Genomic DNA, 23,656 nt, shown 5'->3' with positions numbered 1-23,656 from the left:
ACCAGTCTGCTAGATTTCTGTTCTAGTACATTGCATCTTTTGGCCCCATATTCGCAGAATGCAGTGCAAGGATCAAGTGAACCTGGGCCTTTGCATAATTTCTACCTTTTTCAAAGCTGACCATCAAAAGAACCTGAAAACAGTGTTCTGAGTTCACTGCCTGTTTTTACTCTTCTGTCACTTTTATAGTGAATGTAGGGTGCATTGTTAATAATACTTTTTTTAAATCCCTGTTTGTTTGGCTGTGACTGCAAATACTATGTCCATTCTCTTTGAATACCCTGCTTATAATGATAATAGGCTTATGGAAGGATGAACTTTCTTGCCCTCACCAGTGCTACCGGCCAAGACGCCAAGTGCCTCTCTTGCAACATGCTCATATGAGGCTCCTTTTTGCTGTTAATTAGTTGCTTGGACCTGGTGTTTAGGGCTTACAATCTCCTTCCTTAATGTGGGGTAACGCTCTGCAGTCTTTAAAGGAGCTTGGAAAGACTAATGCGCCTCTTCATCAGGGTCAATAACTTCATATGACATAAGATCTTTCTCAAGGTTTGGATTGCCCCATATCTGAGGGTCATCGTCCTCTAGGCAGGCAGGCTTTTGCACCAGGTGAAGTAGCAGAAGGCATAACTAGTCCATCTCTTAGAAGAGACAATCCGAAGAGGCTGCATCAGAGGAAGGAACTCACAAACTACTGCTCCATGGAAGATGGAGCAGGTACTCAACTGTGTCTCCTTCAATAGGGCTTTAACAGAACAGAAAGAAACCTTTTGTCTGTATAACTCTGTGGATATTATCTTTGAAAGCTTTTCCCTCAAGCCGACTTTAGATCTTCGGTTCCTGTTAATAATAGGACTTCTAGAAGAACTATGGAATGTCTTTTTGTGAACAAAACAAAGTCTTCTGAAACAAAACAAAAAAATACAAATCTAGCCATTAGCTTTCAGAAATAATTAATCATAGGACTTCAGCCGATCCATGTCAGGAAATGTATTATTTGTTCCCTATGCTGGTCCAGAAGGTGAAATATGAGGTGGGCACCATTAATACTGAAGACCAAGAGAGAAAAAAAAAAGGAATGTACAACACTTCAGCATTAATCCTTCGTCGAGGTTTGATCAAACCTTCGAGTGGAACTTTGCACCTGCAACAGATGAAGCTTTAGTTTCCAATAGAAGATGATGCTTCCGGCCAAAGGAAAACCCAACTCAGCCGCTCATAGGAAGTTGTTGCAGGGATTTTGCTTGGAAGAACTGTGCCTTGGGAGACCAGGACTTCACAATGTAGGGACTGAGTCTTTCTATCACGTCTGTACCTGTAGGCCCAAATCCGACTAGCTCACATGTCCTCACCTGAACTCCTAACCTTTCCAGACTAGTAGGTGATTTTGGCAAACCTAGAACATGAACCTCTAGTCCCCAAGGAAACTGTGGAAACAGATCATCACTTTTAGTTTCTCACTCATGCATGTCCATAGTAAGCAAAAGAAAGACACAAATGAAGTTTAAAATATATTTATTGAAACTATCCTAGTCTATTTTGAAGCAAGTGTGCTGCAATAAGTAAACAAATACAACTGAGCAGCGTAATCAGCATTTCTAGCAGGCTATATACGCAATTAACAACCCAACCATGGCAACTAATATATCTAAACCTACGCTCACTAAGTGAGCACAGGGATATATTTGTGATCTCTTGGATTAGCAACGGGCCACATATCTGGTGTGTGCGGTTAGGTGGTTCGCATCATAGATGTAAACTCAGTTTACGCAAAGCTGCTGCCTTTGTTCCAGGACATGTCTCTCTTTGGAATTCTGCTCTACCTCTCGGTTGGAATTCTCCTCTCTGCCCCCCAAGGGACTGAGACACGGTTTATAGGATAAGAACTACTGTATTAGAATACTGCAGCTGTGCTACCGTTGTATGCCTAAAAACGCTAGGAGATGTTGCCGTCCGGATACAAGAAAACAGTGCACCATGTTGTTTGATCTTGTACAAGATGTTCCGACTGAATCCCAAGAAGAGTCCCTCAATAACCAATAATATGCAGCGTATTCTAAAATAATATGTCATAAAATCTAATGTATTCTGTGTCTGTGCAAAGCAGTGGCAGGCTAAAATAGCTGTCAAGGAGCTTAGGAGTTAGGAGAGGAAGACGAGTTTTGGGCGGTTAATGCATTGTGATGTAGTGTTCTTTAACTCTTTCCGTGCTCATGACGGCTCCCGGCTGTCATGAGTCACAGTAGGCCTGTGCTCATGACGGGCGAGAGCCGTCCGAACGTTGCCGCTCCGCCCACACGGTGTTAATTCCCCGCCAGTGCGGGAGAAATAATCAGTGGGCGGAGTTTGGACGGCTCCCGGCCGTCATGAGCACTCGCCCACCGTGATTTATGACTGCCAGGAGCCGTCATGAGTACAGGAGCGCCGCGCCTAACACACCCCTTGCCCCCCCTCACACCGTGGCAGAATTTGCCCCGCGGCGAAGTGGTTAAAGAAGCGAGTCTTCAAACATTTCCGAAATTGCTGCAGCGTTGGGGCGGTCCTGATGGATACAGGGATGTTGTTCTAGATCCTGGTTGCATAGATGGGAAAGCTCTGTCGTTTTCCATAAAAACATAACCGCCTTCAGGAAATGGGGGATGTGTGCAATACGCATCTAAGGTAATTTTGCCAAAGTTCCATCTCACATTTATTTTCCAAATGTATGGACATGACAGCTGTTCTGTCTGAATATAGAAAATACTGGGTTACTTGTATCTGAGCAACTGAATGCAAAATCACTACAGCCATGGTAAATTTGCAGATGAACTCCAAGTTCTTAAAGCATGTGGGGCGTCTGATGAACCTCTTTTTAGATATTTCATATCTGCGAGTCATTGTTCATACACAAATGCAAAGACCAATGACATGTTGCAGGTATGATTTTTACTGCACCTCTATCTCTGTCTGATACACGAGGACATCTGTATAGAAGCCGTTTTATCATTTATATGATCTTTCTTAGCCACTGCTTATTGTGAGACACTCTTTGTCCCACAAACTGGAGCTTAGTTACAGGCAGGGGCATATTTTTGAGCGCCGGTAGATGATAATAATGGGTAATAATACACGCAGACCACTCAAAGTTAAAGTGCCATAAATGCTCTTCGGGGAAATTAAGATATAAGACCCTTCTTTTACAAAGTATATTAGGTCGGGAGGTTTTCGAAAAAAAATCGGCCCTGTCTAGGGTCTGGAGATTATGCGGAAAAAAGAAGCACTGACTGAAGAAACGTTTTACCTGTATCCCAGTTCCTGATTCAACAGAGCCATCTTGTGGTCGGTAGAAGAAGTTCAGTTGTTTTTCTCAAATATCGCCGAAGCGATTAGTATTCTGGCAGCTGTCATCAAGACGTGTGGCAGTGCGTGAAGCCGGATTCTCAAAGAACTGACAGACGAGTTCGCTGTAGACATGTTGTAGGTTTTGCTGTGCAGGGCGGAGAGGTGGTTCTGTCGCACCGTCTTGTATTTGGACGAGCTGTGTTTGGGTTTAGGGCGGCCAAGGTTGCTGATCCCCGGAAGACGTGCAGCTTCAATCCCCATTACATCCTCAATGGAGTCTTAAGCCATCGGAAGACCGTGAGAGAGTCTTGTGTAGAGGAAGTGAGCAGGACAGCCTAAAGAACCACAAAACAGAAAGAAAAGCAAGCTGCAGTCTTGTGTTATTGGTGGTACAGAAGGGGGTGGTGATGGACGGAGCATCTGAATCAATCAGACACTCACACCCAGTCAAAAGATCTGGGTTTAATCTATCACCGTTCTTTAGCCCACTCTGCCACCCCAGTTCAGACAAGGCTATATGCAAATCAGTCTGACCCTGTGCCTCATGGGAACAGTACAGCCCGAACTGCCAAGCCATGTCTTGTGTTATTGGGGCAGAGCTCCGAATGCATGCTTTCTTATTCCAGGCCATGTCACTTACAGTTTCCGGAAATATTAGAGGGCCCGGCATGAACCCGTGATATCCAAGTCCAGATGTTGGCCCTGCGGTTTCTGCTGGAATAAAGTGCAGTGACATTCCTATCACATTCCCGATCAGACGCTCAGTAATGCTCCCCAAGGGTGAGATCGCAATTGGTTATAATGTACTTTGCTTTATGGATACATATATTTGTAGCATATTTCAGATCAGCCCTCTACTTTTGTATGTGGGTTGAATGTGAGCCTTTTTATCCAAAGACTGCACTGATGGTGTCAACTGGTGTTCATAGTAAGCACAAGCTTCCCTCAATTTAGAGAAAGACATTCACTTTTACTCCTCTTGGCTGTGTCCAGGTGTTGGTATATACGGTTTGACAGTGTGTCCGTCACAAAAAGTGATAAAGCAGCACCTTGTGTGTCCTTATATAAAATGTATTAATGCTGTTGGTAATTCTAAGTATTTATTTAGGCCTCGCCTAGAAGTAGTTACCGTTTGCAGCGTTAGCTGCTGCATGAGCATCACTAGTATTTTTTTCTTGAGCTGGTTGCTTTAACATTTTGTTAAATGAGTCTGCAATTCTTTCCTTTTTCCCACCTGTGTTCCTCTGCTTCACTTCTATACCTTTAAATCCAGTTTTTAAAAACAAGCACTGGCGTTGCCAATAGGTTTCGCATTTGGAAAGTTGGAGCTATTGGTTTTGTAAATGACATTTTATATTTATATATTGTTATTGACAATGCCAATAACGATATATAAATATAACATGTCATTTACAAAACCAATAGCTCCAACTTTCCAAATGCGAAACCTATTGGCAACGCCAGTGCTTGTTTTTTAGGTCTCGCCTGTCGATGCGCATGCGCATCGAGCAAGCGAGACTATAGGGGCTCATCTACTCTTTATCCACACTGCAAGGAATCGTGGCGATTCCTTGCAGTGCACGATAAATTTAAGCTCAATGCGCATGCGCATTGAGCTTAAATGCGCGTGCACATGCCCCCAGCCGCCTACTCTCTCTCTCAGCCTTCCCACAACTCCGCCCCCTCACTACTTGATTGCACGGCCGCTAGGCCGTGCCTCCCCTACTCTCCTCCCCCCTCCTCCTCTCCTCCCAAGCCTGCCTGCCTGCCTCAACTCTCCGCCTCCTCGATCTTCTGTAAAGAATAATTGAAGTATACTCATTAAACCAAACAAGGAACTTACACGTCTATCAAAGCTAAATTAACCCGTAAGAATAACACACAGCGTGTCATTCGTATATTACCAATCCTTACCGAATAATGGGACCGTCTGATTTAAAGCGTCCCGAGTCGATCACATTTTTTCAATGGGCTCTACACAGTCAGCGCAACTCAAGTCACTGCTGGGTAGAAGATTAAATCCAACGGGGAAGGATCACACGGTAAGAGGATTCCCTCCCGTCAACAATCCAGAGTAAAAGTTTGCGTTTAGGCGTTTGTCTCTCGCGCCATATCAGGGCTTAGAAATAGAGGGCGGACAAACTAGACTTAAACCGGGGCACACAATCCCAACTTTAGAGCGGAAACTAAAAAAGGACTAGCGCCGCGAATACCTCTAAACTCACTCATCATGGCAGTGCTCTAAGTAAAGTAATATATCCAAGTTTATAACACGCAAATACTCGAATATGCCTCGAGTTTACCCAGAATGAATTTAAAAAATCTGAATTATACCAAATATAAACACATAAAAATAAAATGTTTGTCCTAGTATCTTATTTATATACTTTCAACACAGCGAAGTGTAAATAATAGTCACCCCTTATAACCCAGTGTGTTGCCTCAACCCCTTACATTCTGCAGATTTTGTAATACATTTGTCAATTGATCAATACATAAAACGATTGATTTCAAGTACAGCAGTAGTGCAAAATATACACACAAACAGGTATATCTATATTAATATTCAAGACCCTCAACCCCTCACCCTCACCCACCTTCACTCACCTTCACTCACCCTCACTCACCCTCACTCACACTCACCCTCACCCACCCTCAACCCCTCATCCTCACTCACCCTCAACCCCTCACCCTCACTCACCCTCAACCCCTCACCCTCACTCACCCCCACTCACCCTCAACCCCTCACCCTCAACCCCTCACTCACCCTCACCCTCACTCACCCTCAACCCCTCACCCACCCTCAACCCCTCACCCTCAACCCCTCACCCTCAATCCCTCACCCACACTCACCCACACTCACCCACACTCACCCACACTCACCCACACTCACCCACACTCACCTTCACCCTCACTCACCCTCACCCTCACTCACCCTCAACCCCTCACCCTCACTCACCCCCACTCACCCTCAACCCCTCACCCTCAACCCCTCACCCTCACTCACCCTCAACCCCTCACCCACCCTCAACCCCTCACCCTCAACCCCTCACCCTCAATCCCTCACCCACACTCACCCACACTCACCCACACTCACCCTCACTCACCTTCACCCTCACTCACCTTCAACCCCTCACCCTCACTCACCCCCACTCACCCTCAACCCCTCAACCCCTCACCCTCATTCACCCTCAACCCCTCACCCTCACTCACCCTCAACCCCTCACCCTCACTCACCCTCAACCCCTCACCCTCAATCCCTCACCCTCACCCACACTCACCCACACTCACCCCCACTCACACTCACCCCCACTCACCCACACTCACACTCACTCACCCTCACCCTCATGCTAAACCCATTAACAATTCTAAAAGCACTAACTCTAATGCTGCGAGACCTATTGCATTTCTAATGCTTGTTTTCTAAAGCGTTACTCATGCCAAAGGAAACTGGCAGCTCTGCTTTTAACAATAAAAGTGATATCACACCAACCCTGGCCAGTGCTGGTATGCTGATGAGGAAGTGTGCTCCCAGAGTCAGCAGTGAATACACCATGACCACTGCCCAGGTTTAAACCCCCTCTGGTCACCTGCACGTCCTAGGAACCAAGTACCTGTATTCCATCTAGTCATGTTTTGATGTCATTTCATGACTTTCATTTAATTAAATGTAATGATCCTGCAAGTCCATAGTATGGCAATACAGCGCAGTGTTTCCAAAACACGAGATGGCCTCTGTACGTAAAAGAACCTGGCCAGAGGTGTTCGGTTAAACATGACATGAAAGGGAATATTCCAAAATGCGAGATGGCTTCTGCGCGTGAAGGAGCCTAGGCAGAGGTGTTCTGTTAAACATGAGATGAAATCAAAAGGTCCCCCGCAGTGCAGGGTAGGGGGTGGGAACGAGCTCCAGGGAGCCCCCCTCAGCACATTTACCTTCCTAGTGAGCCTGGATTGGGGGGTTGGGGTCAAGTTTTGTTAGCAGCTGAATGGTATATTCCAAAATCCGAGATGACCTCTGTACGTAAAGGAGCATGGCCTTCGGTTAAACATGAGAAGAAATGTAAACCTTCCTTGGTGGGGCACGAGCTAGCACACGGTCTGGGCAAATTCTCTCTCATCCGAAAGAAAGACAGGCGAGGAACACATGTTGTGAGGAAACAAACACGGAGGTGTGAAACTTCCGATGTTTGTCCTGGGATGCACACAGCCGTGTGAAGTGCCGTCTGGGCCTTTTGAAGCAGTTTTACAGTGAATTGTGCAACCCGAAGCCCACATATGGGGAGGAGCCTGCCGTGTGGGGGGAACATTTGTCACTAACGACATTGCACACGGTGTGTGCTTGCTATACTTAGCAGTCAAATTGCCTCGTGACTTTCAGCCAAATTATCCAAGCATGCCGACTCTTACTGTTCCGTTTTATAATTTGATGAATCCTTAAACTACAATTTCCAGAATGCTTAGCGGTGGTGTCTGAAAGAAGCACCCTGACTGAAGGTCAGAGTGGCATTGTGGGGCCGGGTGAAATCTTTGCTCATAAAGGCGCTTCAGCATTCCACACCTGTCTTTGAGCGTGCAAAGCTTTATCTGGTCAGCTCATTTTAGGACTCTGTCTGCTCGCTGAGTTGAAGAGTTTATGCTTGCATTTGCTTGTTTATGGGCTTACTCTGTAGTAAACGTCATGAGTACACATTCCATGTTTGTAGGTGGCAGGATCTCGAAGAATAAGTGTTGGCTATCCCTAACATTTGTTTGTTTTGTATTTATTTATTTCACTTCTACATCCTGATTGGGGACACACGGTTCAGCAGGAGTTAGACTAGTGGTGCTACCCAGTTCAGAGCAGGGACAAGCCAGATGGAAGAAGTTTGTGTTTAAATAATAAAAAATTGGATTTTAACTAAAGGCTATTTTTTGGCACAGGAATACCATTGGTGATTTGTTATTTAAACAAGCAAGAGGGATGCAGGGGGTCTTGTAAATATGTGCCTTAGTATTTTTTATAGGGTTCTATTTATTGCACTTCAATAAATAAATGCTAGTGGTAGAGAGAAATGCTCAGGTGTTTGAAAGGTTTGTACACATTGGTACCCATGTGTAGGAGGTTTCGTTGAACCGTATTACTATTAGTGATGATTAATTCAAAAGCGTGATAAAATAGATATTGAAGAAGGTCTATTTATTTTACTTAGGGGAAAACCTAGATGAAAAGCGCTATAGGTAGGTTTTGTAGACATTCCTGCGCCTGAGACCGTGACGTCATCTGTTGTGTGCCTGATGTGGAAAACCACTATAAAGCGTAAGATTGGAAACAAGACACGCACACCAACACTTAAACCTCTAGCCAGGGGAATTCTGCCAATTACGTCATGTAAGCGGACACTGAACCTGACTCAAAGCGTGCCTGAGAGGTACAGCTAATGGCTTCCTTTCTGCACAGCGGCACCTTCCCCTAACACAATCCCGAGTTGCAGTGTAATTGTTGGCAGCTCAGTGGCCTGGAAACACGCTGGTTAATGTGCCTGCTGCAAAGTAATGACTGCAGAGCTCAGATCTGAATCCCCGAAAAATTCTGCATTCTAGAGCATTCTGTGTTCACAGAGCAGACCGTATTAAGCTGAACAAAGGAAACGCTGGATTAATTTTAAAGTATGTGGTGATTGCAAAACGGCCGTAACAAGCACTACACACACAAATAAACAAGAAAGTGAACAAGTGGTGTAGATATGGAAGAAGGTATATTTATTTTACTTAGGGGAAAACCTAGATGAAAAGCACTATAGGTAGGTTTTGTAGACATTCCTGCGCCTGAGACCGTGACGTCATCTGTTGTGTGCCTGAAGTGGAAAACCACTATAAAGCGTAAGATTGGAAACAAGACACGCACACCAACACTTAAACCTCTAGCCAGGGACCGTGACGGCATCTGTTGTGTGCCTGATGTGGAAAACCACTATAAAGCGTAAGATTGGAAACAAGACACGCACACCAACACTTAAACCTCTAGCCAGGGACCGTGACGGCATCTGTTGTGTGCCTGATGTGGAAAACCACTATAAAGCGTAAGATTGGAAACAAGACACGCACACCAACACTTAAACCTCTAGCCAGGGGAATTCTGCCAATTACGTCATGTAAGCGGACACTGAACCTGACTCAAAGCGTGCCTGAGAGGTACAGCTAATGGCTTCCTTTCTGCACAGTGGCACCTTCCCCTAACACAATCCCGAGTTGCAGTGTAATTGTTGGTAGCTCAGTGGGCTGGAAACACGCTATAGTTGCTGTTTTTACTTTGCAGGTTGGAGGTCGGACCTCCAGCACGACCGACAAACCCTCTCTTTTGTATGACCCTGATAAAAGGAGTCCCATTGAGGTGGATAAAATAGACGATTGGTTAATCACAAGTCATAGTTCTGCCTGAATTGTCTGCTACACACATTGTCAATGTTGTGAAAAAGAAAGGTGATATCAGCGCAGTCATGGTCATGACCTTACTGATTCCGAGAGCTCCAGCAGTATTAGCAGCACAATCTGTCAAAGAAAACATGTGGATAGAAGCAGGCATGGTGAAAGGAGATGCGTGGAGGGAAGCCGGATGGGGGCGGGAGAGCCTGGTGGGGGGGGCGCATGGTGAAAGGAGATGCGTGGACGGAAGCCGGATGGGGGCGGGAGAGCCTGGTGAGGGGTGGCAGGAATGCGAGCGTGTGGCAGGCAGATGCGCGGAGGGAAGCCGGATGGGGGCGGGGGTTTCTGTGTTTTGGAATGAATGCTGTTTGCGGATTAGGGAGATGCGCGTGCTTGTGTGGTCACGTGACCCGCTTTTGTGGTCACGTGACCTCACATGCACTGGGAAGAAACTGCAGTGGTTTCACTAGTCGATCGAGCCCTTGAATTTTCGCCTATTACATTCGCAAGCAAATGATAATAGGCGAAACCTAACAATGGAAACTATACAAAAGTTTGTTCTGTCTCTTACCCTCATTCATTATGCATAAGATTGTTTGTGTGTAGCTCGTAGTGCAGACACCTATTCCACCTGAAGTCTCATTGAGCACTAGGTGTTTTCAAGTTCAATCTTTGCGTTGATGAAATTACATGGACATCATTTGGCTGTCCCTGTCCCGCCTAATACGAGAGCTGAGCGTGATGCAACTAGATGATCTAACCTTACCAGTGGTCACTGTGCGATCCAGTTGTTAGTCAAGGACGCATGAAGACTGTTTCATGATCATTCCTTTCCTCTGCAAATAGCTAACCAAGTTTTGTAAAAATATCTCCTGCAGTACGGTCCTGTTTATCTCTTTGGCTGAATCAGATTTTTGTTTTATGACCTAAATCAAATAGTTTTGTGATCCCAAGAAATTCTTTGATTCGGAGAAGATCTTCTTCAGGGACAAGAGGAGGAGAACCTCCTTCTGTTTTTGAGCATTCGGTTTTGGCACCTGGACTTTTCAGATAATGTTGTCTTGAATGTACCACAGAAACACTTGTAAGTCATTCAAGTAGTAAGAAAGTGTGACCCAGGAAACAGTACTGAAGCAAGGAGATCGGTACGCGCTCTCGAGAAGGGAATCGATCCCCTTGCTAACCCTGTCAACCGACCCAGATGATTTCAATTTCTGTACATTGAGCGCTGGGTATGATGAGCAAGAATGCACCTCTAAACTAAGAGATGGATTCAGACACTTCCTCTACAAGGCCAGGAGCTCAGGAAACACTGTGAACCACTTTTATTGGTTTTTATTTTCTTCTCAATCCCAATATGGTGCTTCATACATGGAGCAATCAATACATTTATAGAGCGCGCTACTCACCCGCGAGGCTCTCAAGGCGCTGAGGGAGAGGAGGGGGGCCGCTACTGCTCGAATAGCTAGGTCTTGAGGTGTTTCCTGAAGGTGAGATGGTCCTGGATCAGTCGTAGGTGAGCGGGGAGGGAGTTCCATGTCTTGGCGGCTAGGTAGGAGAATGATCGTCCTCCAGCGGTGGCTCTGCGGATCCGTGGGACGGTTGCGAGGGAGAGGCTGGCGGATCGGAGTTGGCGGGTGGGAGAGAAGAACAAGAGGCGGTTGTTGAGGTATTCAGGGCCCATGTCGTGGAGTGCTTTGTGTGCGTGGGTGAGGAGCCTGAACGTGATCCTCTTGCTAACGGGGAGCCAGTGCAGGTTTTTCAGGTGGACCGATATGTGGCTGTGGCGAGGGACGTCGAGGATGAGTCGTGCGGAAGCGTTCTGTATTCGCTGCAGTTGTTTCTGAAGGTTGGCTGTGGTTCCTGCGTATAGGGCGTTCCCTTAGTCCAGTCGGCTGGTGACGAGGGCCTGCGTGACCGTCTTTCTGGTTTCTGTGGGGATCCACCGGAAGATCTTTCGGAGCATGCGCAGGGTGTTGAAGCAGGAGGATGAGATGGCATTGACTTGTTTGGTCATCGTGAGCGAGGAGTCCAGGATGAATCCCAGGTTGCGTGCGTGGTCCGTGGGTGCCGGTGCGGTGCCCAGCGCAGTGGGCCACCAGGAGTCGTCCCATGCGGATGGGGATTGTCCGAGGATGAGGACCTCCGTTTTGTCTGAGTTCAGTTTCAACCGGCTGAGCTTCATCCATTCCGCGACTTCCTTCATTCCTTCCTGGAGGTTGGTTTTGGCGGTGGTTGGGTCTTTAGTGAGGGAGAGTATCAGCTGGGTGTCGTCGGCGTAGGAGATGATGTTAAGGTTGTGTTTGCGTGCGATGGCGCGAGGAGGCTCATGTAGATATTGAAGAGGGTTGAGCAGAAGCTTTTAGATCATATGGCAGCTTCAGTTATACAGCATCTTTTTTGTTTCCATGTCTTCTACTCTTAAAATAAGGCCCTCCCTTGTGAGTGGAGGTGTTCTACCAGGAGGTCTCACTCCTGGTGGAAATCTGACACTTGTAATTACAAGTCTCTCTGAAGTGCCCTGAATGATTGGTACCGAATCCTCCTGACCCGATGGCACCGCTGCCCTCTTACGCCCTGTAGACAAACGCCTCACTTCCCTCGGAAGCAATTAAAAATGCTCTGAGAGTAACATAAACCTTTTGTGGCTCAGTACATGTCCAATAGGTGGACGTTTAATCTTTACGGTATTCAGTGGAGACATTTTTCAGGCCTGGAAAGTCACAAAAGTGCACAGCCGGATAGGAGATAAAGCAGATTTTTTTAAGATGTGTGTGTGTGAGTGGGGGCGATTTTTGGCCTCATTTCTATACACACATTCATCTTTACCATTGTACCGTGCTTATGCAAAATTCTGATCAATAAGAGAAAAAAACTGCGTTTCCCAAATTATTAGGATCCATTGGTGCCGAGTATTATCCGCCATTGCCCAAAAAGATTTTTTTAAAAATTAATGAACTGAAACACTGAACATTCTGACCTGCTCTGGTTCCAACTTGATTTTGGCCTAAGTGAACACCACCACAGCGACATTACAGCATGTTGTACAGACGCCTCTTACTGTATAGTTGACTCTGAACACATATTTGTTTTACTTCTAGGCGATGCCATCCATCCAGATTCCAGTTTCTCCACACATATTTACCAGCATTAGCTGGGCGGCTTCACCGCCCAGCATTCCTTCCCTCTCTCCGGTGAGTTATTCTTTGATTCTTTTTTGTGGCTGTTTTGCTATTTTTTTTTTTAATGATCTCTTATTTGAAGACAAGTTAATAAGTAAACAGTAACAACATGTATTTCTGCTTAGTAAAGCCAAGGCACATAGTAATGGAGCCTCTAGATACACAGGCCTTTAACGTGGGGGCCAAAAGAAGGATGATCTTATTATACAGTCTCAGAAGCTTCAAGGGCAGGGACATGGAAAGGGAAGAGCGCTGCTCTGGGGCTTTTGAGTAGACCACTATCTGATCTGGGGCTTTTGAGTAGACCACTATGTGATCTGGGGCTTTTGAGTAGACCACTATCTGATCTGGGGCTTTTGAGTAGACCACTATCTGATCTGGGGTTTTTGAGTAGACCACTATAGGCGGAAAGGTGCGTGGTCTGGAAGTTGAAACTCTTCCAATATGGTCTGGCATCCGGGTGGTTACTTTGTGACATGATGTTACTTTGTGGAAGTGGAGAAGGAATGGAACCTGACAGATCTAGCTTAGGTGGAATTGCTCCAATAGGGAAGGAAATCTTTGTGAAATTATTACAATCTCTCATCTGAAAAACAAATTATGGTGTTAGAAGGATTTACAGATCTTAAATATAGCATTTCATCTCTTAAAACACAATGTGTTGATATGCTTTTTGCATCCTGCATAGTATCCCAAACGAAACCCATTCAAAGTTTTTTGAAGATTTTGTGTAGTCGCAATGCATTAGCCACAACTGTCAATTTCAAATAATGTTTCTTTATCCCAAGTAGTCAACAGATTTGAATGCCTTTTTTTATAGTAATTCCATAACTTGCCAAGTCTAAAGTAATTTGGCACAGTACTGAAACTGTGTATGACCTTGAAATCAGTTTGTTGCACCGGTATCCTCCTTTTGAAACACATTCTTTTTTACCTGCATTGTTTTGTCACTGAAATCATAAGATGAGCCAAATTATTATTATATATTTTCTATCTTGGGACTTCAGTTAGGTTCCAACGTCCTACCAATTCTTAATTTGAAAAGATATCAATGTAAATGGTATTCTTTTTTGTGCCAGTCTTCTATATCAAGCCTTATTTCACAAATCGTTGCTTTTTCAATGTTTCGCGTTTACAGACACGCTTTTGGCATCTCATTCATTTTTTAAAGTTGTAAGAATGCTTGCAGAATTTTTATAGCAGTCATATTTATTGCTTAATATTGAAATGATCTCTGTTGCATTCTTTGTGTAGTGAAGGAGCGGGGCAATTCTTAATCATGCTTATCAAACAAATAAAAAAAACTGCAGAATCACCTCTTTCTCTGTTGCTAACATTCTAAATTCTTTGTAACTTCAGATTCGAAGCCGATCATTCAGTTTCAGTGATCATCAGCAGCAGACTGCGCCTTTGAAGTCCCAATTGATCGTCGCCTCTCCTCCTAGGGCACACAGTGGAACCAGGTAAGGGAGGAAAATGTGGTGGTAGCAGATAAAAAATGTGTAAGTCTTTATTGGTGATGGAGTTTGGAAGTGCAGCCATCAGACAGACCTATTCCCTACAAGGTACATAAAGTGGGATTTGAGTCTTCCAGTTTTAACCTTCGGCTTTTCTTTGATCAGCTTCTTTCAGCCATTGGCTGGGGACTTTGTCAATCACATCCTGGTGCAGCCTAATGGAGTATTCATTTTTACCCTAATGTTATTGGCTGTTTACGTGTAAAGTTCTGCCTCCATTCCAGTGCTAGCATTGAACTTCATGACAAATTACTTTACAACTACTGTCCCTATAGGTTAATGACTGCCCTCCTCCTATCTGTGCTATTGTCAGGGAAAACCAATATTAATGAACTACATATTTTAATCGCGTTTCAATTTAATGTGTGTGTCTTGAAAATTCAAGCTCAGGCAGTTGGATGTATAAACAAAATGATCACAGCTGTGTGAAGGGCAAGCACAGTTTTTTTGTGAAAGCTCACAACGTTTGCCCAGTTAAAACATGTACCCTAGCTCCCAACATGTGGGTGGAGTAGAGCGCCTGTTAAGTAATGCTCAGATCATTGTATGGCGACAGCTGTGCTGTTAACCGAGACCATAAAAAGGAGTCGCTGTCTTTCTTAAACTTATCTCTCAATTGTGTGTGTATGGCAGCCACTTGGACGTCTATGCACACATTCACAGAACAATATTATGTGAACTTCACGTTAAGAAGGAAGTGCTAGTCGGTGAAAGAGTTCTAAAGCGTCTGTTTGCAAGCTCAAGCTCATTTGAACCCAACCTCTAAAAAAATAATCAGTGCACAGCATGTGAATCCAAAAAAGATTCACTCTCCAAAACAAAATAGTTACTTACCAGTAGGTGTAGTTGGCAGCTTGAAGAATTTTCTGGATTCGCATGCGACCCGTCCACCTCCCAGAGAAATGCAGTGCCTTACCGACAAAGTTTAAAGGAGAACAAAGGAGTTAAGCTTTTAAAGAAAAGTAAGACAAAGAAAAATATGGACAAAAAGGGTCGCCAAAGGGAAAGAATCTGAGGATGGTGACAATACATAGGGGCTTCTAGGGGCAGGTCTGACATCACAAGGGAACAGCTATACCACCATATAGCGTCAGAAGACTCCACAAACAAACATTTGCAATGCAATCGGTCTGCATTAGTGAAAGTTAGAGCTATTGGTGTTAGAAATGACAAGGTTTCCTAGCTATGTTTTTTGTCTGCAGTGGAGTGATCATTTGACTGATCTATTTTTTTTTTTTTTTTTTTTTCAAAATCTTTATTGTTATCTCCAATGAGTACACCACTATTTAGCCAACAACCCGGAGGCAGGCAGCTTAATCGCATTGCATTATACATTCAGATATTATAAGGCGTACACTTGTACATGATGTCAACACATTTTAAGAACTCGTCAACTAACAACAACATACGTAAGTGAGTGTCGCAGATCAGCAAGCATTAGTCCAAATGCATATCCCTGGGCACTGCTGCTATCAGCTGCTGTATGATAAAGCTGGTCGCACGCCTCGGACCACCCACTCAAACCCCCCAGACTCACCCCACCCGCATCTCTCAGTCACTTTCACTTCCTTCCGATCTAGCCAGCCAGTCCACCAATGGTTGCCAAATGTCGGCCGGCCTGGAACGCAATGGCATCAGTTCCCAATAGGCAGACAGCTGGTCTTTACAGTACAGTGCAGATTTAACCCAACTGGATGTTGTAGGTGGAGCCCTTTGCTTCCAATGTAGTGCTATTTGTCGCTTGGCAAGTAATAACAGAAGGGCTACCAGCTTCCGGGATGCACTAGATATGGGCAACACAAATCCCAGTAGCGCGACAAGCGGGTCAGGGCCCATGGGTGTATCCACTATCTGCCCTATGCTACGGAAGATTGCCTCCCAAAATGTACGTATTGGGCCACATTCCCAAGCCAGGTGATAGAATGTAGCCTCCCTCGCACCACATCTCCAACAAGAGGCATCCGCCTGCAGACCCATTTTAACCAGTTGCTTGGGTGTGCGGTATGTTCTATGTAAATAGTTGAAGTGTATGAGCCGCAACCTATAGTTGGGCGAAAGGTGTTCCAGTTGTGTGCAGCAAAATGTCCATTGTTTTTCCGTGATGCTGATACCCGCCTCCGCCTCCCAGGCCACCCGCGAGTCAATGTGCGGGACAGGCGTCGCGTTCTATGTAGCCCTGTATATTCGTGTTATCAATTTGTGCGAGGAGGCGTTCGATAGTACGTCCTCCAAAGCCGCTAACGACGGTGGGACCTCCGGGAAGACCGGGTACCTTTGTTTGCACGCAGCCCGTGGTTGGTAATACAGTAGCAGTTCTGAGGCCGTCGGGTCAGTGGACTCAGTCATATCTTGCAGCGCAATAAAAACGTCATCTGAGTACAAGTCGCCCGCTACCCTCAGACCTCGTTCGCTCGCTCTGCGGACCACCGCCGCGTCCGTTAGTGGTCCCAGCAGTGGGTTGCCCTCCAATGGCATGCTCGGGGCATATAGTTCGCTGACACCTGCCCGTTTAGCAATACCTGTCCAAGCCCAGCGCACCACTTCTACAGTATCAATGTCCTCTTGGGACCGTTTGTATTTCTTGCACGCCGCAGCCTTAAGGGGGCAGTGGGCCGCCACGTCTGTCTCTATGGCCACGTGCGGTTGATATGGGATCGGGTGGTGCCAGTAGTGCAGGTATTGGGCCTGCGCACTATGCGCATATAGCTCGAAATCCGGCGCAGCCAGCCCTCCCTGATGGAACGGAAGAGTAAGAAGGTTCCAGGCCACTCTAGGCTGCTTACCTGCCCAGACCAATTCGATTATAGCAGACCTGAGCCGGCGGAAAAACGCCATCGTCAGAGGTAGGGGTATGTTTATAAATAAATAAAGAAATTTGGGGACCACCACCATTTTGGCAATAGCTATGCAGCCCGTCAGTGACAGTGGTAGGGTCTTCCATTTCTTAACTTTGCCCTCAAGCCAGTCCATTGCCACTCCGAAATTTGACAGCCAAATGTCTTGTATAGAACGGCTAACCCTAATTCCCAGGTATTTGACTTCATCTACTACCCAGTCTATCGGAAATTCAGTGTGGCATTTGGTCGTGCCGTCCGTCAACGGCAGCATGGTAGATTTAGACCAATTAATATTGATACCAGTAAGGCCACTGTATCGTAGCACTTCTCTCATCAGTGGGTCAAAGTTCTCCGCCGGATTCGTCATGTATATCGTTACGTCGTCGGCATAAAGGGAGATGAGCAGGCCGCGCGACGTGAAGCCAATGCTTCGCTGAGTATGGTGTTGTCGCATGCTTGCCGCTAGTGGTTCCGTTGCAATAGCGAACAACGGAGACAGCGGGCACCCTTGTCTGGTACCCCTCGTAATTGGGATAGGAGCCGAGGTCTGTCCATTCACCCGAACTTTAGCGGTCGGGTAGTTGTATAAGATGCCGATGCATTTGGCGAACAGTGGACTAAAACCCATACGGGTGAAACGGGTGAGTAGAAACTTCCACTCCAGAGAATCGAATGCTTTAGTCGCATCCAGTAGCGCGGCTGCAGCCTGCACCTTGGGGTCAAGATAGTGTAGAAGTCCGAACAGTACCCTCAGATTATGCGAAGTGGACCGCTTCAGGACGAAGCCAGATTGATCAGAGAGCGCTATTTGCGGCAGCATGTACTTAAGACGGTCCGCGAGCAGTTTCGCATAGATTTTAGCATCAATATTTATGAGCGAAAGCGGACGGTACGAGTCTGGATTGGTGGGATCCTTATCGGGCTTGAGTAGTGTAATAATCATCGCCTCTCGCATCGATTGTGGGAGTATACCTGATTCTACCGCCTCCTCGAAGACCCCGTGCAGTCTGGGTATTAGTATGTCCGCATACTCCTTATAGAAGTCTGCTGTTAGTCCGTCTGGTCCTGGCGCTTTACCTGGAGGCAGGCTAGCAATTATTGCTCTAATGTCATCTTGTGTGAACGGCAGGTCCATGTACTGTCTGGCCCCATTGTTGAACCACGCTAAAGCAATTGTGTCTAGGTAGTCTGTAAGTGTTTGATCATCCGGCGTAACCCTGGATGTGTACAGTGTTCGGTAGTAATCAGTCATGACCCTGAGTATGGCTTGGGGTTCCCTAACAATATCTCCTCCCTCATCTGTAAGTTCCAAAACATAGTCCGTTCCCCTCGGTGATCGAAGCATGTTAGCCAATGTCCGCCCAGCCCGGTCGCCCTCTCCATATCGTCGAGCTTGACTGTCTTTGGACAAAAAAGTCACCTCTCTGTCTGCCTCCTCTTGGTATTGTGTGAGTTTCATTCTGAAATCAGCCCGAACCCTATCTGTTGGTGCCTCCGTTAACATAGCCTCAAGCGCTGCCAGTTCGGTTTCTAGTTGATGTAGGGTGTCCCTGATGGATCTGAGTACCCCTGTTTTCAGTGACATGCAGTACCCTCTCGTCACTACTTTACACGCCTCCCAGAGTGTGCCTGGGGAGTCCACAGAGCCGTCATTTAGTTCAAAGTACTCCTCCAGCTTTTCCCTCAGCTCATGTCTGAAAACCTGATCACGAAGAGCCCGAGAGGGGAACCTCCAGCTGAAAGGCTGGACGTACTGCGATGGGGTAGACAACGTCAGACAGACTGGGGCGTGATCCGAAAGCGATCTAGGCAGGTGTGCTACCTCAATCGTTAAGGCGTGGATATCCCTAGATAGTAACCAGTAGTCCAATCTGGACCATGCAGCCCTATGTAGCGTTAAGCATGTACCCTCCCGGGCCTCGGGGTGCAGTACCCTCCATGAGTCTACCAATTGCGCATCCGATATGATATCCCCAAGTGCTGTCGCTGCTCTAGGGTGATGTTCTCTGGCCGCCCCCTGCCTATCCAAGGTGTCTGATAATACAACATTATAATCTCCACCCCACACAACCGCGGCCTGGCCACGAGTCCGAATCTTATGCCAGAGATCACAAAAGAAATCGGGGTTATCATCATTAGGGCCATACACATTTACCAGTATCATTCGCATGCCACATAGCGTCCCCACCAGAAATATGAACCTGCCCTCAGCATCCTGCACCACCTCTGACGTCTTCCAATTAAGGCCTCTTCTGACCAGTATCGCCACCCCACGTGAGTAGCTTGAATAAGGCGCGTGCACAGCCTCACCCCATCTACTGTGTCGGAGCACAGCGGTAGCATTAGCAGTCAGGTGGGTCTCCTGCAGGAAGCATATGTCTATAGCTTTTCTAATTAAGAGGGCTTGGACCAGTCTGGCCTTATCATTCATGCCACACACATTCCAGGTTAAACATTTGATTTGTGCCATCGTTACAGTATCGATATGTACATTGCTCGCGCTTCAACGGATTTATACATCAAACTAGAGTCCTGCATCCATGTAAATAGAGTGTCAACAATACAGTTTGCATTTCTGCCCAACCCAGAACGGCAGTTTGCACGATTCCCTTGCCGGCCAAGTAGCACGTGCTGTCTAGTGCACAATTCAGTGCTGGTATTTGCTTCATACGGCATATCACTCACAGTCAAACAAAACTCAACATTACAACCCAACCCTGAACCACCCCTATCTCCTCCCGCTCCAACCCCCCAATCAGGTCGTGCAACCCTCCCCCTTCCCTCCCTCCCAAACTTCAAGAACCCATTAGGAATCTTCATCAAAAACAAACCAATGGGAATCATCCCTTGGGGAACGCAGGTTGATCTCCTACTAACCCTGTACTTTTGACTGGGCGACCGAGCGCCAGCCTGGTAGTGATCGCTCAAGGACTCCCCACCCCCACACACGTATCTACGCTTGGCAACTTATCTGTACATGTCATTTTAGCAGTGACACAGTCCGACATCTTCGACATCCGTTGTTATAGAGGCACAGCGTACGTATTTTCGTTGATAACCCATAGTCACTCAACGTCGCTCAGCCGCTCCTGCGCTTCCGGCTCCCCGGAGTGCATCTGGTTTTTCTGGTCCCGTGCCAGTTGTTTGGCATATTTCAGTGCTGCCTTCGCGTCCACAAAGAATGACGGTCTGCCTGGGCCCTGCACCCTCAGCTTCGCCGGGTAGATAAGCGAGTACTTGGTGCCGAGTTGCTGGAATATCTTTTTAGCCGGTACGAATTCCCTTCTGGCTGCCTGGACCTGCATGGTGAAGTCCGGGAATATAGAGATGTGGTTGCCCTGATATTGTAGATCTTTCGTGTCCCTTGCCATGCGCAAAATAGTGTCTCGGTCCCTATAGTTCAGGATGCGCGCAATAATAGGTCTGGGCGGCGCACCCGGTTTAGGCTGGGGGCCCAGGGTTCTATGTGCCCTTTCGACCAGGAACATCTGTGAGAGCCCCGTTCCAAAAAGTTCAGACATCATTGCCTCGACATACAGTTCCATTTTCGTGATGTTTGTCGATTCCGCCACGCCCGTGATGCGGACGTTGTTGCGTCTCGAGCGGGCCTCCAAATCCTCGTTCTTCTGCTGAATTAACGACAGAATCTTGTCCATGCCGCGTAGTTTTTTGTCCATATCAGTTTGACTCTCCTCCGTTTCAGTCACTCGCGTTTCTAGCACACCCACTCTACCTTCCTGCTTATCCATACGCCTGGTGATACTGTCCATGCGGGCTGCCAAGTCATCCATCTTGTGATCTATGCCCTGCAAGCTCGTTTTCAATTCCTGGAACATGGATTTTATCTCCGCATTGTGCGAGCCACACTGGTCACTCTTCGTCGCGTCGTCTTCCGACTGGTCTTGTCCAGCAGCCTTCTGCTTGGTCTTGTCGAAGGTTAGCCTTGGCTGCCTCGTGTCCGGTTTCCCCATGTTTGGCCCCAAACACAACGGCAAGGTAGGAGTGGCTGTGTCGCAGCAGTAAATATGCAATGTCGCGCGCCAGTAGATGCTTCCACACTACGCCGTCTGGCCTCCCAACAGCAGTAGAATGCGCGCCAATGCGCCTGCAGGGGCCCCCAATTCCGCGCCCGCCGAGTCCAACGCTGGCGGGAGCGCAAGTGTGCGTCCGATGTGCCTCCGGGGCTGCCTTGTGGTCAATGACTCTGGCGTATCACTTCGAGGCCGTTACAGCCCCCACAAATGTCTCAGACCCCTCAAATCTCCAACATGTTCTCAGGCCGAAGCGACAGGGTTTAACATTGGGGCAAACACAGGACAAAATGGCCCGCGCGTCTCCTCGATCTCCCTCATCGCACTTTCACTGGCGCCTCAGACAGTCGCCCCGGGCCACCGTAGCCTTCTACACTGGATCCCCCTCACAACCTTTATCCCTTTGTGCCGATTACGATGCGGCCTCGGAGCAGCAGCAAAGGACCTCGAGTAATGCCTTAACGAGGGGTATTAGCGAGGGGGATCAGCCTGCAAGGATACGCCGTCAGCCATACAGGCATGGCCGCCCACTCTGATAAATCCAAAGGCTCGGTGCAGAAACAATGACACAGTCTTCACCACTCCAACCAGATCGGGGTCCAGCAGCCCTCAACACACGCCCTGAAGGGTCCTTACCGGGCCGTTCGCCAGGAGACTCGCCAAATCACCGCACAGACCGTTATAGCTGACCCGCGGTAGTTCGCCCACTTGGTGCGTTTCAGCGCTGGGATTCCTCCGCCAGTTATCGCTCCCCGGGTGCTGCAATGCGCATACTCCAGCCCGCCGGTGCCTCCCGCAGCCCGGCGAGTGTCCGCAGTTCTCGTGCACAGGCCCCACCCGCCTGGCGCCGGTCCTCCGCGGCGTCTCACTGCACCCGTCCGGGCCGAGGTTTCACGCGAGCCCCGGTCTCCGCTCGTCAACCAGGCCTCTGCCCAGCTCGCAGGCAGCCCGCGGTCACTTCACCCCAGCTTGCGATCTGAGTCCAATTTCACCACCGGGCAGTTGCCCTTCCTTTGTGCTGATATCCGGGGGAGGAAGGTCCGAGACTACACACCAGAAGTGCCGATAATTGACGGATTTATTAGCTCGGTCAGCGGAGCTGCGAGATCAGGCAGCCATTCCGCTTCGCAGCCAAGCCACGCCCCATCATTTGACTGATCTAAAGGGATGGGAAGGAAAAGGAGGATGGAGAGGAAACAGTGGAAAGTAGGGGTGGTACGAGTAGTGCTTTAAAAGAAAGAGGGAAGACAGAAAAGTAGAATAAGCAATCAAAGAAAATCCAAGCAGCAAGGGAAGGTCGCTTATAGGTGTCCCTTTGGAGTTCTAAAAGGGACCTGTATTAGCCACATAAGGTGCTGCACCCTTAATGCATGTTCTTGCATACGAGCAGATACATACAAGTGATATTTATCTCCCGGGCCCTTTTGAATTGTATTGCATATCAGCTGTGCCTGCTCAAAAAGTGGATATTTCCAGGACAGACCTCAAGCAACCCAGGAAATGTTGCAAACTATTCAAATAGTGAAAACCAGGGAGAAAAAAAGAAAAGGTTCTGTTTAGTGGACTGTCTAAAAAACTAAGTATTGCGGAGCGATCTTTAAAATCTGCAACTATCTACTTTCGTGGATTCCCAAAAACTAGCTATGGTACAAACTGAAATTGATCTCTTTGACTTAAATCTGCTGTCTCAGAATGAAAATAATACTGAGCACTGTCTGTCTCAAGATCAAAGTAGAATATCATTGTTAAAATGTATTCTCTGGGCAATCCTTAGTCTGTGTATAGATGATCAAATGCTGGATTTTCTGAAATGCCTCTTGCATGAATGTTTGGGCTTAATATCTTGTTTTTTCATTTTAAACCTGCAGGAAAGTTCGTGGTGAAGCAAAAAAGTGTCGCAAAGTTTATGGCATTGAGCACCGAAACCAGTGGTGCACAGCCTGCAGGTGGAAAAAAGCGTGTCAGCGATTCTTGGACTGAGTGATTGTGTCAAAGTGCACACCCCTTCCTCCGCCCTCCGCAGGCCAAGGCTCCTCATTCCAACTCTACTGCGCCAAGTTCCAGGGAGCCTTTATTGGACGCTTTTCACATGTGGGTGGAGAGGAGAACTTTTCAGATGTAAATTCTAAAATCTTTGTTATGTTGTATGTTTGCCATTTTTTAACCTTTTATATAGTCAGCTGATGAGAAAAAAGAGTTGGTAGCCTGGTGGGATTTCTTTTTAGTAATGTGTTTTGTGATGGCACAGGGACCAAAGTTTTTTTTTTTTTTTTTAACAGTTTTATCCATAGACCTGCAGTACTGACAAGTTTGTGAAACTGAGTTTCAGTACCAGGTATAAAAGGGGTAGGTGGGTTGGAGTT

General features: G+C 47.0%; 1 protein-coding gene across 1 annotated transcript in view; it reads left to right on the top strand.

Moving 5' to 3' along the window:
* ZNF395 (zinc finger protein 395) overlaps positions 1-23,410 on the top strand; it is a 75,984-nt gene extending 52,574 nt beyond the window's left edge. The window contains exons 8-10 of the mRNA XM_078649913.1: positions 12,828-12,920; positions 14,268-14,371; positions 23,162-23,410. Coding sequence (XP_078506039.1) covers positions 12,828-12,920; positions 14,268-14,371; positions 23,162-23,273 — 309 coding nt within the window. The 3' untranslated portion in view covers positions 23,274-23,410. The remainder of the gene's footprint in view (positions 1-12,827; positions 12,921-14,267; positions 14,372-23,161) is intronic.
* The last annotated feature ends 246 nt before the right edge of the window (positions 23,411-23,656 follow it).

Source organism: Lissotriton helveticus, chromosome 6 (genome assembly GCF_964261635.1).
Source record: "Lissotriton helveticus chromosome 6, aLisHel1.1, whole genome shotgun sequence".
Taxonomy (NCBI): domain Eukaryota; kingdom Metazoa; phylum Chordata; class Amphibia; order Caudata; family Salamandridae; genus Lissotriton; species Lissotriton helveticus.
The sequence above is the reverse complement of the archived record's forward strand: the minus strand, read 5'-3'. Positions and strand labels throughout refer to the sequence as shown.